Here is a 14,243-nt window from a genome sequence, read left to right as displayed (position 1 = left end):
AGATGCCTGGCAGACCCTGCAGTGTGGACTGCAGACACGGGTAGCCCTTGTGTCACGATGTGGCGCTGAGCTGTTGCCATTAGCTGGGACTCCCCATTCTCATCCATCTTTTCTGGCCACCCGGACCCCGTTGCTTATGAAATCTAAAGCAGGAACCCCTGTGGACAGCGGGCAGCTACCACAGGCTCTGTCTTGTGATTCCACACACATCTGTTCCGTGCACTCGAGGACTGGAGGCTCCTGCACTCCAGCTGAGGCCGAAATGTGATTGCTTCTCAGGGGGTTAATAAGGCCCGTCCGTGGAGCAGGAGCTGCTGGGGCGGAAACTCATTCCCAGATCTGTGGCCACCCGTGACACATAGGTTCAGTGCTCGAGATTCAGTTGGGTCTCGGAAACAGCACCAGGAATTCTCAACCTACATTTTTAAATGACCCGGAGGTACATGAATTCCACATTTGTCAAGTATTTGCTAACAAAACCGTAAGTCTTGTTAATAAATTAAAGGGCAAATTAATACAGTTTGCTTATGAGGCTCTTAGGGATATAGCACTTTTAGGAAATTAGAGATCTAAAAAGTCACACATTTCCAAGTCTAGTAAGTTAGAATATGCTGAGTCATATGTAAAATGTTCTTCACACTACAAAGGAATTTTCCAGTTTATTTTTTAAAGACAGCTGTTAATGCTTTCAGGATATATATTTGTTTGCAAATAATTAACCCCCAATGGAGAAAATGAACAATACATCCATTCTCATGAATGAACAGGATGTTCAATGTCATCATAAAAGGCATTAGGGACATGAGGCTTCATTTTTCTTTAAATTATATACCTTCGTTTTTTCAGGAACAAGACTCTTGCATATTAAAGATACACTTGGACCTTCACCCTTAGCATCTGTAATGACAGACCTCATGCTGTAGTTGCTTCTGAGCCGGAATCCCATGCATCAAGTTACAAAAACCCTTTTCACAAGAATGCCAAATTACGTCATTTCTTTCCCTAAGAGTGTTATGCCAATTTTATTGTCAAGGCATTTATTATCGGGCTTCCCTTTGATCCCGTCCGCTGTATGAAGTCCCATTGAATTAAAGGGCCTTTGATTTCACGGAGCCACATCCAAAGTGTCACTGGAGACATTCCCACCCAAAGCCATCGGAGAAACCCAGTAGCTCCAAGGTCGCCACCCAGTTTTGTGAAACCGCCGAGACCAGGTCCAGGGCCCCGTTACTTTTTCTCTGTTGCCCCTGCCTTCCTCCTCGAGCCCTGTGCTGCCTGAGCACCTCCCATCACGCGTGGGACTCGGTCCAGCACCCTTCACCCCTGGTGCGCACTGTCGTCTTGGTTGTAGCTGTTCTTTCTGGCGTGGGCTCTGGAAGACTCTTGTTACCTCGCTCTGTCTGGTTCAAGTGCGCCATTGAGGAGTGCGCCAGTTCACGTGCCAGCCCATGAGAGGTGAGAAGGCTCCCACCCGCCTTTCCGGCGAGCTCTGACGAGGGGTCTTGACACCCTCACCCAGGTGCAGGGACGTTTCCGTCTCTGAGCCCTGAACGGCCCTCCCCGTGCGCAGAGGGCCACTCGGCACCTGCTCCCCGAACGAGGACACCGACTAACCGCCCTGTGTTTCTTTGCAGGTGACCTCATCCACTTGCCTCCATACCTTAGAATGGACTTTTTGTTGAACCGAAGCGGTCCGGGCACCAGCAGGGACCTGAGTTTAGGGCAGGCGTGCTTGGAGCCCCAGAAAAGCCGGACCCTGAAGCGCCCCACGGTCCTCGAGCCCATCCCCATGGAAGCCTCCTCTTCCACGTCCTCCACCCGAGAGGGACAGCAGTGGCAGCAGGGGGCCGTGGCCACATTACCTCAGCGAGAAGGAGCGGAGCTGGGACAGGCAGCCAAAATGAGCAGCTCCCAAGAATCGCTGCTCGACTCCCGGGGCCATTTGAAAGGAAACAATCCCTACGCAAAATCGTACACCCTGGTATAACAGACAGCATGACTGGACGGCGGTTGTAAATACGGTTTAAAACAATTCAATCAAAGCTACCTTTTTTTTACGGAATTCCAATATTTATAATTAAAGAAAATTGCCAAAATATATTAAAAAAAAAAAAAGAGAAACTACTGAAACCACAGACAGTGCAAAGACTCTCCTGCTTTTTTTCTGTCTGAGTGTGAGCTCCATCCGCCTGGGCATCTGATTTTTTGGGAAAGAAGTCCAGTTTTATGATCTTCACAGGCTACTGCATTTTTACTGATTTTCTACACAGTGCATGGGGGACTAACGAAACCTTCTGACCGGAAGTTCTATCACACGCGAGTCCAGCAAGAAAATAGGAAAACAACGGCGCTCTCTGTGAATCTACAGGGAACGTCGATCCGTGGGCAAGGGGAAACTTTAGTCACATTTGCACACCTTTCTTTCCCATTAGAAACTGGGTCCCCAATCTGACCTGCTTCTGTTGTTAATTAGGATGAGTGCCGTCAGTGAAGGGGAGGGGGGAATCGGTTTGGTTTCCTTTTTTTGTTTATTTTTTAATTTAAAGAGACACTCTTTGCATTTTGTCTAAGCGAAATAAAGAAGAAAAGGTTGTCTGCCTTTATTTTGATGTCTACTTCTCTCGCCTCCTCCTGATTGCTGGGTGCTCCTCCCCACAGACGCTGGTGTGTGCGAGCACCAGGGCTCATCCCAGGACCCGATTTGGTAAACCAGAGAGGCTACCTACACTCCGAACTGCTTGGGAATTTCTGGGAAAAGTGCAGAAGATGCAGCTGGTCTGTTGTATGAGGGGCTGGCCAGGTATTCTAAGCCTGCCAGGTGCCATGCTCTTTGCCTGCTGGCCTTCTATCTAGACCAGAGGTTGGCAAACTATGGCCCGTGAGCCAAAGCCGGCTCACTGCAGTGGTTATAAATAAAGTCTTATTAGAACACTGTGTTCTGTCTGTTTCATGCCACGGTGATGCGTTGAGTAACTAGTTGTAGCAGAGATGGCATGGCCCGCAAGGCTGGGAATGTTCAGCAGCTAGCCCACTACAGGAAATGTTTGCCAACCACTGCTCCAGAGCCTGGTGTAGCCCCAGCTTGCAGAAGAAAGGAAGGGAGGGCCAAGAGTCATCCGTGTGACCCACCCCCAAGACCCGTCCTGTTGCTCTGTGACTGATATCTCAATTGGCAGTCGACCACCGTAGTAGTTGTTGCCTCTGATTCACTCCCATGTACCCAGGGGGAGACCAGTCGATAGTAGGTGGTGTTCCTCTGAGATCTAACTGATCTTCCTTCCTCTCATTTACCTCGGGGCTCATCCTAGCAGAGAACTTCCTCGTAAACAGCATGAGCCGCATTCTTCGTTTACGACCCTTGCACAGTGTGCTTTTAGAAAGAGGATGTAATCCTCCCAAACAACCATTCCAGACTCTCTTCCCTGAAAGGGAGAAAGAGCCAGGACTCCATGCCGGAGGTTTGGCTGGGGACAGAAAACGTGACCAAACAAATGCCCACGGCTGCTCAGTCACCCAGGGAATGGGCTGCACACGTACCCTCCGCTCTGACGCGTTGGCTGGTTCCAGGTACTACCACCTGGGAACACGTTGGGATGTTTCCTCTCTCTTCTTCCTCACTCTCCCTCTTCTTCCCTTCCTATCTGTTCCAGTTTCCTCCTTCTTTCCCTCTTTTCCACTCCTCCATGTTTTGCTTATTTCCCAGGCAGGCCCACGTGCCTGCTTAAATGCAGCCACACTGAGCGCCCACATCACGGGCCCAGGACCTTGTCAGACCCACCTGCTGCTACAAACACTAGGTGACCCCACGGATGTGGGGTTTTTTTTCCTTGCTGCAGTTTCAGACTTTAATCCATGTTGACAGCTGATTATTTGCAAAAGCAACCCCCAAAGGCTGCTTTTTTATGCAAAAGAAATAGAATGCTCCTTTCTGGGAAAAATTAAAGCTCTATCCTTCTTCCATCTAAAACTTCTATATTCCCCCAACTTAGAAGTTTACCCCTTTTTTTAAATTTTTCTCTCAAGCTATGAAACAATAAAAAAACTCGACATCATGTCTGCTTCTGGAACGGATTGCTTTCAAGAATTCTGCCTTAAAAATGCTCATGAAAATGGACTTGACACGTAAACACGGTGTCAGAAAGTCCACCTCCCTGGCTCTTGGGCAGGGGCCCAGCGCTCACGTCCATCCACCAAGAGGTCCAGATCTGTGGATCAGAGGGGCACTGCATATTTAAGGGGCCATTCTTGAGAGTAATAGCAATGAAGTCTCCTCTGGACCTCTGACTGTCTCCAGTCTGAATTATATCATCTCTGAGGGGCCATCCTATCAGCCTAAGGTCTGTAGCCAGGTTGCTGCACCCTAGTATAGTGAAACTCAAATAAACTCTTCATTTTCTGCTCAATAACTCTAGGGTCAATAGATGATAGCTATCGGGTCAATGAACAGGGCTCCCTCTGAGGCATCCCTCTGGCTGGCGGTCTGAAAAATGCCCACCTTCTGAAATGAGCGAGGTCTCCATGCATAGCCAATAAGCTCAACGCTCGTCCAGCTACAAGACCCCAAATGCCTCCAATCAGTTCATGCGTCCACTTGTGCTCACGTCTCCATGGGTAGTCACATTTCTCCATGTGACTACCCATGGAGAAACGAGGGTGGAGAAGTGGAGGTGGGCAGAGATGGAAGTGAGGTGACACCAAGTGGTCACAGGCTAGACTGGACAAGTTCCAACCCATCATCTTTGGGCTCTTGCTGCCAATCTTGATACTCTCTTAAGACACGGAAAAAGACACCTCTGCTTCAATTGCCCTTAAAATACAGGGTAGGGTGAAAGCGGGTTCCCAGTTGTGAGTAGGTGAAACATAGAGTTTGTTCTTGTGTCATTATTATGTATCAACTGTTGTATTTTCCATATGGACACTGCAGACCGACTTTTGCCCTGCCCTGTAAGCAGGAGACCATCGCTCAGTTAAGGCCCCTCTGGCCTGGGACCTTGGCTCCCCATATGCCAAAAGCCTCATGAGACCTGTAAGGAACTACCCGAGGCCTTCCAGAGCAGATGTGGAGGCTGTGAACCTATTTCCAGCGATGGAAGGAGTGCAGACAGCTTCCAGGGACTGAACTAGGACTGGGACTCCAGGACTGGCTGGTTCCAGTTCATCTGTGCAGGGAGGTCCCGGGGGTGTCCAGCCTTTTGGCACCTCTGGGCCACACTGGAAGAAGAAGAGTTGTCTTGGGCCACACATGAAATGCATTGTGACACATAGTCACAAAAAGTCTCATCATGTTTTACATAAATTTATGATTTTGTGTTGGGCCGCAGTCACGGCCATCCTGGGCCGCATGTGGCCTGTGGGCGGCAGGTTGGACACCTCTGGTAGGGGGACTTAACAATATGTCCTTATTTGGAACCTTTTTTAATGCCGTAAAGAACATGGCCCAGAGGGTGTCATCAGCTCCCTGCAGGTCGCTTGGGAGGACTAAGTGTCAACAATTTAATACCCAGAGTTCCTGAGCCCCACGTGACTTCTCCACGCCCCCCCCCCCACCGGGCCCAAGCTGATCCATCCACCACAGAGCCATGGGGATGAGACTGGGGTGGAGGAAAGGTCCCTGCAGCGTTTAGAAACCCAGTTCGCAACCTCTAACAAGGTCTCCAGTCAAAGAGTCTTTGGGCCTGGGGAAAGCTGGGTTTGTTCGCTCTTGTGCACGTGTGTGTGTTTCAGGCTCTTGAGTAGCCTCAGGAACGTCCGAGCCAGATGAGCCCGATCTGGGAGAGAAATGATCGGTGAGGGCAGGATCCTGGCAGAGCCCCTCATCCTGGTGAGTTCCGGCCAAAGACTGGGTGGACTTCAGGGTGCGTTGGGGCACTCAAATGCCACTCCCTACTCCATGGGGGGTAGGGAATGACCATTAAGGGACTATCCTTCATCGTCTTTAACAGGTGTTTGCATCCTCTGAGCGGGGCCATGGACACACCGTGTCATGCGCTGTCTCTTCAAGGGTGTTTTCAGGACGGAGCCCATAGCCCCGGAACATGGCGGCCTGCCTCTCTGCCAGGCAAAGGCAAATGTGGTGGCTGACCAGGGTGATAAACACCAGGTCTCCCTCTGATGCCAAGGTTGGCAGGTGTGCTAGCGGGCCCTCTTAAAATGTCTGGGGTTTCCTGGCCCTAGACACGGACACTCCAACCTTCACCTTCCCTGTCTGTCTGGGTGGTCTCCACCCTGTTGGATCTTCACTCCAATGGGATCTCGGGGAGGCCCTCCCCGGACACCCTAGTTAATGCCACATTCTACCCCACCTGGCCTTCCTGCTGCTCCCCAGGTCTTCTCTGGCTCTCGGTTCCTGCCCTGGTCATCTCTAGTTCACTATGCAGTTACCTGTTCATTCCCTGTCTTCTGCCCCTAGAATGTCGGCTCCACAAGGACGGAATTCTTTGTTCCATTCACTTGTGCCCCCATTCCTAGAACAGCACTTGGCCCATGGTGGACACTCTGTAAACACTGGCTGAGTTGGAGAAAAATTGGAGGTTTTCTAAGTTCAAGTTTCTCAGCTGCGACACAAACCCACTGTGTGCACAGTGCCACCGGGGCAGGTGTGCATTGCCCCGTGGGCCTTGGGCGCACAGGGGGACTCGTGCCAATGGCTGGGCCGTGAGTAACAAAACACTTCATCCCTGCCTCGGGAGTCCTGAGTCTTCCAGCAGCATGCACGGAATCACGGTGGGCCGACTCGGTGGCGTCCACTCATGGGAAGGGCCTGACGCTCTCTCCAGCTCTTGACAACAGCCACCTAGACACGGGCAGCCCCGGCCCCGCTCTCCACTCCGTACGAGGACTAGCTGCAGCTCACACACCTGGGAGCGATCCCCTCACTCACAGGTTTTGCAATTTAGTGGGCACGTTGTTTTTTATCTTTTCCTCCTTTCAGTCTTTCTGAGAGAAAAAACTGGGAGAAAGTCGCTCTGAGCACATGGCAAGGAGCACCTGCTTCATCTCCCAAGAAACGCTTGGCAGGAGAGAAGGCCCTCTGCATCCCAGACACTTCAAAGCAACTGCAGGGAGAAAAGGCAGCGTTTACAATCCCTGGCACTGCGCCTGCCCGAGAGGGCTGTGTTCTGCCTCAGAGGTAACCCTTCTGTGCAGAAAACAACGATGGGGGCCACACAATTATGTGTGTGCTTCGGGGGAGGTTCTCAGAAGTGTCCTTAGGGACAGCAGGGCCTGGAGCCAGACCCCCACCAAAACCCCCTACACTGCAGTCAGACGGAAGCGGCACTTCCAGCCTCGCTGCCTGGGAGTGTGTTCTTGAAGAGTGAATTCAGTGACGGTCTTGGGCCCTTCCTCCTCTGAGGTTCCCCTAAGGGCTGAATGACTCACTAAGGAGCAGGGACCTCTCCTCCCACTCGGTGGAGAAATGTTTTAGCAACCTATGAAAAAGCTGCTTCCTGTTTCCAGATCCAGAATTGTGAGTGTCTTGTGAAGGTGCGACCTCTGAGATGGGGAGACGATGGTACGGGGGTGCTGATTTGGCACTCGAGCCCCAGGTACGTGGGAAACGAGGACCCTGGCCCTGAGCGGGAGCACCATCCCCCGTGCAACCGCCCTGCCCCCACGCGGTGACACACACACACAGCAAACACATCTCCCCTTGCACACCAGCCACCTTCCAGCATCTGTGTCTCCTCCAAGGTGAGAGCCTGCTCTGCCATCGTCCAGGTGGGTGACCCGGTGACAGGTCCGGGGGACGCACTCTGCACCTGCAAAGCAAAGCACAAGCCCGGGAAAGAGGCGTACTTAGGACTGACTGCATTTTGCATTTCCATGTCACGTGGGCCCATCACTCCGCCTAGTTCTCTGGCCGTTTGGCCACATGATAAGGTGCGGTGCCGCTCCACTAAAGCTTCCACTTCTTGTAGGGCTCTCTATGATCTTCAGCACAGCAGGCCTTAGTGGGAGACATGCAGCCCACTCATGTGGCAGGAGCCAATCCTCAGCATCAGGTGCTGGTGCTTCCATTAGGAGGAGTGGCGTCTTTGGGATCAAACCAGGTGTAACGAAGAGGCGTCCAACAAAGTTCAGCAGCGCACGCAGGCAGGGGACCCTCACGTGGCTGTGGAGCTCACCGGAAACCTTCCTGGTCCCATCCTTGTCAAAGACTCGTCTCCAGCTGTGTTTGCCCGCTTGCCTGCCTCACGTGCCCACTGTGCTGAATGTGAAAAATTTTGTTTGTTTATTGATGTCAGATTGTAAGAGGATTAGGGGGTGGCCAGGAACGTGGTATGGCAGCAAGAACACTGCACAGCAAGGCTCGGGTCCAGCACCAATGGTTTCAAGAGTTCACATGGAGACCACGTGCTTGGCCATCTGATTGGCCCAGAAGACCCCTAAGTCCCTCCCAGTGCGACATCAATCTCCTTGGGTAAACACTGGAGCTCCTCGAAGTGTGTGTGAAGGACAGAGGCTACATGTCATTTCTTTCTTTTTCTTTTTCTTTTTTTCTGTATCTCTATGCCCAGCACAGGCATCAGCCAAAGCTGGTCAATGTTTTTAAGTGACGTTCACGAAGTGCATGTTGGTGTTCAGATGTTTTTGTAGAATGTAAAAAGGATGCTCTACATGTCCAGGAGCCCAGGGTCTAAGAGAGATTTTAACCTTTTTAATAAACTCCTAAACTTAGCTAATTATTGTGTGTTTGCTCTTTATTGGGTGGGGGGGTGCGGGGAATGTAGAGAAAGCTGATTGTTTGAAGGTTTCAGGTCACGGAGGCTTCACTGCAGGTTGCATAAAATCCCACATGTGGGTGTTGACGAGATGGATCTCCCCGCTCAGGCCCTTTGAAATAAAAACTCCCCTTTGGGTAGGCACGAGCCCAACATCACACTTAGCAGATGTCTGAGTTTGTGCTGGTGGCCCTTGTGCTCCAGTCAGCAGAAAAGCGATGTGCACTGTTGCTGCCGCCTTCGGGAAAAAGCTGGTGGTTTGTCCTCCGTGAGCACACCCCCCGTCACTCACATTGGCCCACCCACTGCCCCGCCAGGACACGCGGGGCAGCAGATGCCTGCTCCTTCTCACTCTCGGCACCGTGAGCCGGGGTTGCTACGGGGGCCCCTTTAAGGCCAGCGCTTCTGACGCCCACCCGGGTCCACAAGGGCCAAGCTAACCCTTTGGGACCCTCTGCAAACCCACAGCCGTCTCCTCTCCACACCGGGAGCAGGCAGGCACCCCAGAACACAGGGGACCTCGGCAGGGACGCTCTCCTTTTCCTGCACGCACCCCCAGACTCCTCCGAGCTGCACCCTTCCTGGTTCCTGCCTCTCGGGGCGGTAGAGAACGTGCCCCCACCCAGTCACAGCTCACCTCTCCGTCTGTCCTCTGGATCTGCACCTCTCCCGCCTCGGAAAGACCTTCACCCACCCCCTTTCACTTGTACATCCTCTCACAGCTGCGTGTAACCACATTCAGCTCTTTCCCATCCAGAGAAAAGATCTCTCTCCACCACCCTCCCCCCACTAGAGCCACTGTCCCAGGTCTCCCCTTTGCTCCTTGGTGCCTCGTCTTGAAGAACCGTAGCGTGGGTCCCCACTCCCTCGCCACCTGCTTTCCTCCCATCTTCTCTGCCCTCGGTGGCTGCTCTCCTTGAGGCCACCGTTGGCGTCCTTGTGGCTGACCCCATCGCCCCTCATTCTGGTCACCCTCTTCTGCAGCACCAGGGAAATGGTCTTCTTCCATAGCTTCCCGTGGTCTGGGCTCCACGGCTGCCCTGGAGCCGAGGTGCAGAGCAACAGGAGCCGGAACGAGAGCCCCGCCATTGTGTCCAACGGCCGGTGAGGCAGGGGCTTGTCCTGGCTTAACCTCCTCTTCCAGGGCCTCATGCACATGAAGATCCGGCAGGACGCTGCCAGAGCAGGCACTCGGCAAAGGACCTCCCCATCTGGGTGGACAGGCTGGGGAAGAGGTGAGAGAGTCGGGGCTTTGCAGCCAAGGAGGGGAAGCTGGTTTTTGCAGCGGGGCTGCACCCGGCCGAAGGCATCCGCCGTTAGCACGTTCTCATGACACAGTCCTTCCCAGGCTTCTAACCTAACGCGGCTGCCATTTGGGCTGGCAAGGGAGGGCTTTCACAGACAGAAGATGAGGTATTTATAGCCTTGCAGTCCATGTGCAACCTTGAACACCCTTCCCAGAAACTCGAATTCGGCTTCCTGCGAAGAAGGCTCCTGTGTAGCACGCAGGCTCGTGCGGATCCGCCCCCAGCTCTCTGCCGAAAGGGAGTGCGAGCGTCTGCCACCTGTGGCAAGAGATTGTTGATGCCGGCGGAGCACGGGGTTTCAAAAGAGGACCCAGAAAAGAGGGCAGTTCACACGGCACTGATAGGGTCTTTGGACCCAAAAATAACACGGACCAGAGGACGTGCTTCATTAGAACCTCATCACAGAGACACGGAGACAGGAACCACTACGCCACCCCAACACACACCGTGCCCGGGTCTCCCGGTTGGGCAAGGGATCAGAACTTCAGGGAACAGGGCACAGACACTCGCTTGCTTTTCTTCAGCCGCTCCGAAGACGGGCACTGACTTCCCCATGCACACTGACCCTGCAGGACACTCACGGCAAAGTGGTTAAGAGCCTGAGCCCTGCAGCCAGAGCGCTGGCCCCGGATTTGAGCTCCGGAGGTGAGCACTCTCATAGACTGGGGCCCGTCGCTCCCTGCATCCCAGTTTCCTTATTTGTGATGCAGGGGAAATAACGGCATCTCCTCAAATGAGTTAGGGCGTCTGAGAGCTTAGAGCAGGGCCTGCCACATCCTAAGTGCTCAATAGATGGCGACCACTGCGATCAGCTACTCCTCTGGACCCACTTACGAAGGCCATGCGTGCCAAGGAATGCCTGCCTGTGGGTAATGTCCCAGCAGGCATCCAGTTCCGTCACACGAGCCCTGGTTCAATATTTGGGCTGTTACCCGTTTGTGTCCTGGCCGAGGGCAACACTACCTCGGGGCCTCTGAACGGGTGAATGTCCATGACATTGAAATCAAGTCCCGGCCCAGCAGCTTGTATGTGAACATGCAGTTTCCTTTCTGTGCAGTTTGTTTACTCAGCCTGGTGTCCTATCTTCTGCCTGTTTGATCCGGTTTGGTTCATCACGCTAATTATACGAACAAATATTCAAGAAGGGGAAGGGGAGGGGGAGGGGGAGGGAGAGGAGAGCTAGTTAAAGCCACTTCTTAAAGAATGGCTACCAAAAATGTATAAAGGACAGTCCTTATAGCTCAAATTTTGAAAGAAACTGTCCCCCTATCGCCCTAAAAGACACATCTTCAAAACTTCTAGATAATAGTTAATGCCCTGGAGCTTCATGTTCTCCTTTATTTCATGTTTATTCAATGTCATGAAAGTAATAAAAGCAAGTCCCTGTTTCTCAAGTGTTGGGCCTTTTTTCTTTTCTTTTTTTAAAGACTTTATTTATTTATTTTTAGAGAGGGGAAAAGAGGGAGAAAGAGAAAGAGAGAAACATCAATGTGCAGTTGCTGGGGGCTGTGGCCTGCAACCCAAGCATGTGCCCTGACTGGGAATCGAACTTGCAATGCTTTGGTTGGCAGCCCACGCTCAATCCACTGAACCACGCCAGCCAGGAGTGTGTTGGGCCTTTTCTCAATAGCCAGCTGACACTGAGCAGCACTGGAGGAAGTGAAAGACACTCCGTGTAGACCCAGTGGCATGCGGCGCTACGGTGCAGCCTGGGAAGTCATCCTTTCCTTCAGTCCCTCGGGGTCCTGCTTATCCAAGTTCCCCATCCCCCATCAGTTAGATGGGGCTACCCATCTGACACATAACATCCCACAGAGGGGTTCTTAACAGGACCTGGTGAAACCGACCGAAGAGTTCCCTGGAAACAGCTGAACCCACACTGAAACGGAAGCTCCGTGCAGCCGCTGCACTTGTATAACAAGCCTGAAATGTCACCAGCAACCCCTGCCTCCCGACATTCACGCCTGTGTGTAATCCCCTTCCTTCCAGTGTGGCAGGATCTGCCACTTGCTTCTCACAAGTAGAACGTGGCAAAGGTGACGGTGCGTCTCTCCCACAATCGTGTCACAATCTGCCTCTCTTTCACTCCCCAGCGGGCCTCCGAGGAGTGTGCTGTGCGGGGGAGAAGGCCACGTGGCAGGGAATGCTGGGCGGCCCCTGCGAGCTCTGAGCCACCTTTAGTCCTCAGTCTTTTTTTTTAAGATTTTATTTATTTATTTTTAGAGAGGGAAGGGAAGGAGAAAGAGAGGGAGAGAGAGAGAGAGAAACATCAATGTACAGTTGCTGGGGGCCGTGGCCTGCAACCTAGGCATGTGCCCTGACTGGGAATCGAACCTGCGATGCCTGGTTCGCAGCCCGAGCTCACTCCACTGAGCTACACCAGCCAGGGCTAGTCCTCGGTCTTACGAGCACAAGCAAATGAATTTCTGCCAAAAACCGGAGATAGCCTGAAAGTGGAGTTTTTCCTTTGGAGCGTTCAGATGAGACTCAGGCCCGGCCAACACCTTCACCGTAGCCTGGTGAGACCCCAAACCAGAGAACCAGCTATATCGTCCCCCAAATCCTGGCTGACAAACTGTGAGATCACCAAAATATACCATTTTAGCCCCTAAGCGTGTAGCCATTTGTTACACAGCTGCAGGTAACTAATACATGTATTCAAAAGGGTCCGATCTGTAAAGGTGTACTAGTTCTGTTTCCCCATGACCGAGCTCCACCTCCATTTCACCTGAGGACTGCAAGTAAAAAGTCAGTTCAAATAGTTGGTTGTTTCCAGTTTAGAGCTCAGCCTGTGGAGGGAGGGGGAGGATTCCCCCTACTCTGACCTCCTCCCTGCCTTTGTGGGGGGAAATCTAAGTCTGGGGTGGGTGAAAAAAGGGGTGGGGAGAACATACACGGGGTTCAGGGCAGAGGGCAGGCTGCTCGGGGTGAGGACGGGCTCAGTCTCAGGGACGCTGTCCCTCGTGGTCTGTGGGCGTTCCGTGCTGACAGCCACATTTCAAGTCCGTGGTCGCTGCTGTGGCCTCTGTACTTCACTGTTCTGACCTTCTGGGTCCTCTGGTCCCCCTGGGGACCTGCTCCTCCCTGATGCCCTGGGACTTCTTCCGCTAAAGGGACCTCAGGTCATTGGCCACCCCGAGGCCACGAGCTCCGGCCCCATCCTCAGAGCCTCGCAGTGCTCCCAGGCTACACTCGGGGTTCCTTGCATCTCACTGCATGGCTTTTGCCTCGTCATTTCTTTCATTCTGGGAGGAAGAGGACTGCCTGGGCGCTGTCTCAGGTAACTGCCCTGAGCTCTGTTCTAACCTCATTGCCTCCGAAACTTCTTGCTTGTCCAATCTTTTTTTTCCCTTTTTTTTGCAACTAGTTGGAAAGCTGCCTTTGTGTTATATTCTGTGTCCTCTCCAGGGTTTGGGCTTCTCTTATGCTTTCTGTGCTTTGCCCTCCAAGCTTTCTTGTCAAAACTCACAAATCCTTTGTCTCTCAACAAACCCCAGCTCTCATTCCTCAAAACTCCCTTGGTTTGCAGACTCTTGCCTTCACGGTAGCTTTCAGGGGCCCGTTTGGGACCCCAAGTCAAGCATTTTGCCTGTGTTCTAAGCATTGTCACCCTCTCCCATGGGACCTGGGAGGCAAGAAGCTGCCTGAACACTTGTGCAAAGGTGGGAGGAAATGAGAGGCCAATACCACGATGGTCCTCTGACACACAAGCCTCGTGTACCAAGCTATGGGGGTGCAGTGGGAAGATGATGCACCCCCACCCCAGACCATGTGGAAGCCCTGACCTGGCACCTGTGAAGGTGACCTTATTTCAAAATAGACTCTTCGCAGCTGCAATTGAATGAAGATGAGGTCACACACGATTAGGGCGGGCTCCGCTCCAACATGACTCATGTCCTCATAAGAGGAGGAGAGACCCAGGCACGCAGGGAAACAGCCCTGTGATGCCAGGGGACACAGATCCCATGATGCACCTGCACGTCAAGAGACAGCAAGGATGCCCAGAGTCATCGGGAGCTGGAAGAGGCGAGGAACAGATTCTCCCCGGAGCCTTTGGGGGGACACCTTGATTTCAGGCTTCCACCCTCCAGGGCCAGGAGGGGATAAATTCCCGTTGTTTGAGATAATTTGTGATGGCAGCCCTAGGAAATGGATACAGACAGCTCGACAGGGACTGGCTGCTTCCACGACATGATAGCCCGCTGCACCTTTC

The 14,243-nt window shown here is 52.7% G+C and overlaps 1 protein-coding gene across 1 annotated transcript in view; it reads left to right on the top strand.

Annotated features, from left to right (window-relative positions):
* DSCAM (DS cell adhesion molecule) overlaps window positions 1–4,181 on the top strand; it is a 532,016-nt gene extending 527,835 nt beyond the window's left edge. Inside the window, exon 33 of the mRNA XM_036017445.1 lies at window positions 1,635–4,181. Within this exon, the coding sequence (XP_035873338.1) occupies window positions 1,635–1,987 (353 nt within the window). The 3' untranslated portion in view covers window positions 1,988–4,181. The remainder of the gene's footprint in view (window positions 1–1,634) is intronic.
* Window positions 4,182–14,243: the final 10,062 nt, after the last annotated feature.

Source organism: Phyllostomus discolor, chromosome 2, assembly GCF_004126475.2.
Source record: "Phyllostomus discolor isolate MPI-MPIP mPhyDis1 chromosome 2, mPhyDis1.pri.v3, whole genome shotgun sequence".
Classification (NCBI taxonomy): Eukaryota; Metazoa; Chordata; class Mammalia; order Chiroptera; family Phyllostomidae; genus Phyllostomus; species Phyllostomus discolor.
This window is presented reverse-complemented; position numbering and strand designations above follow the sequence as displayed.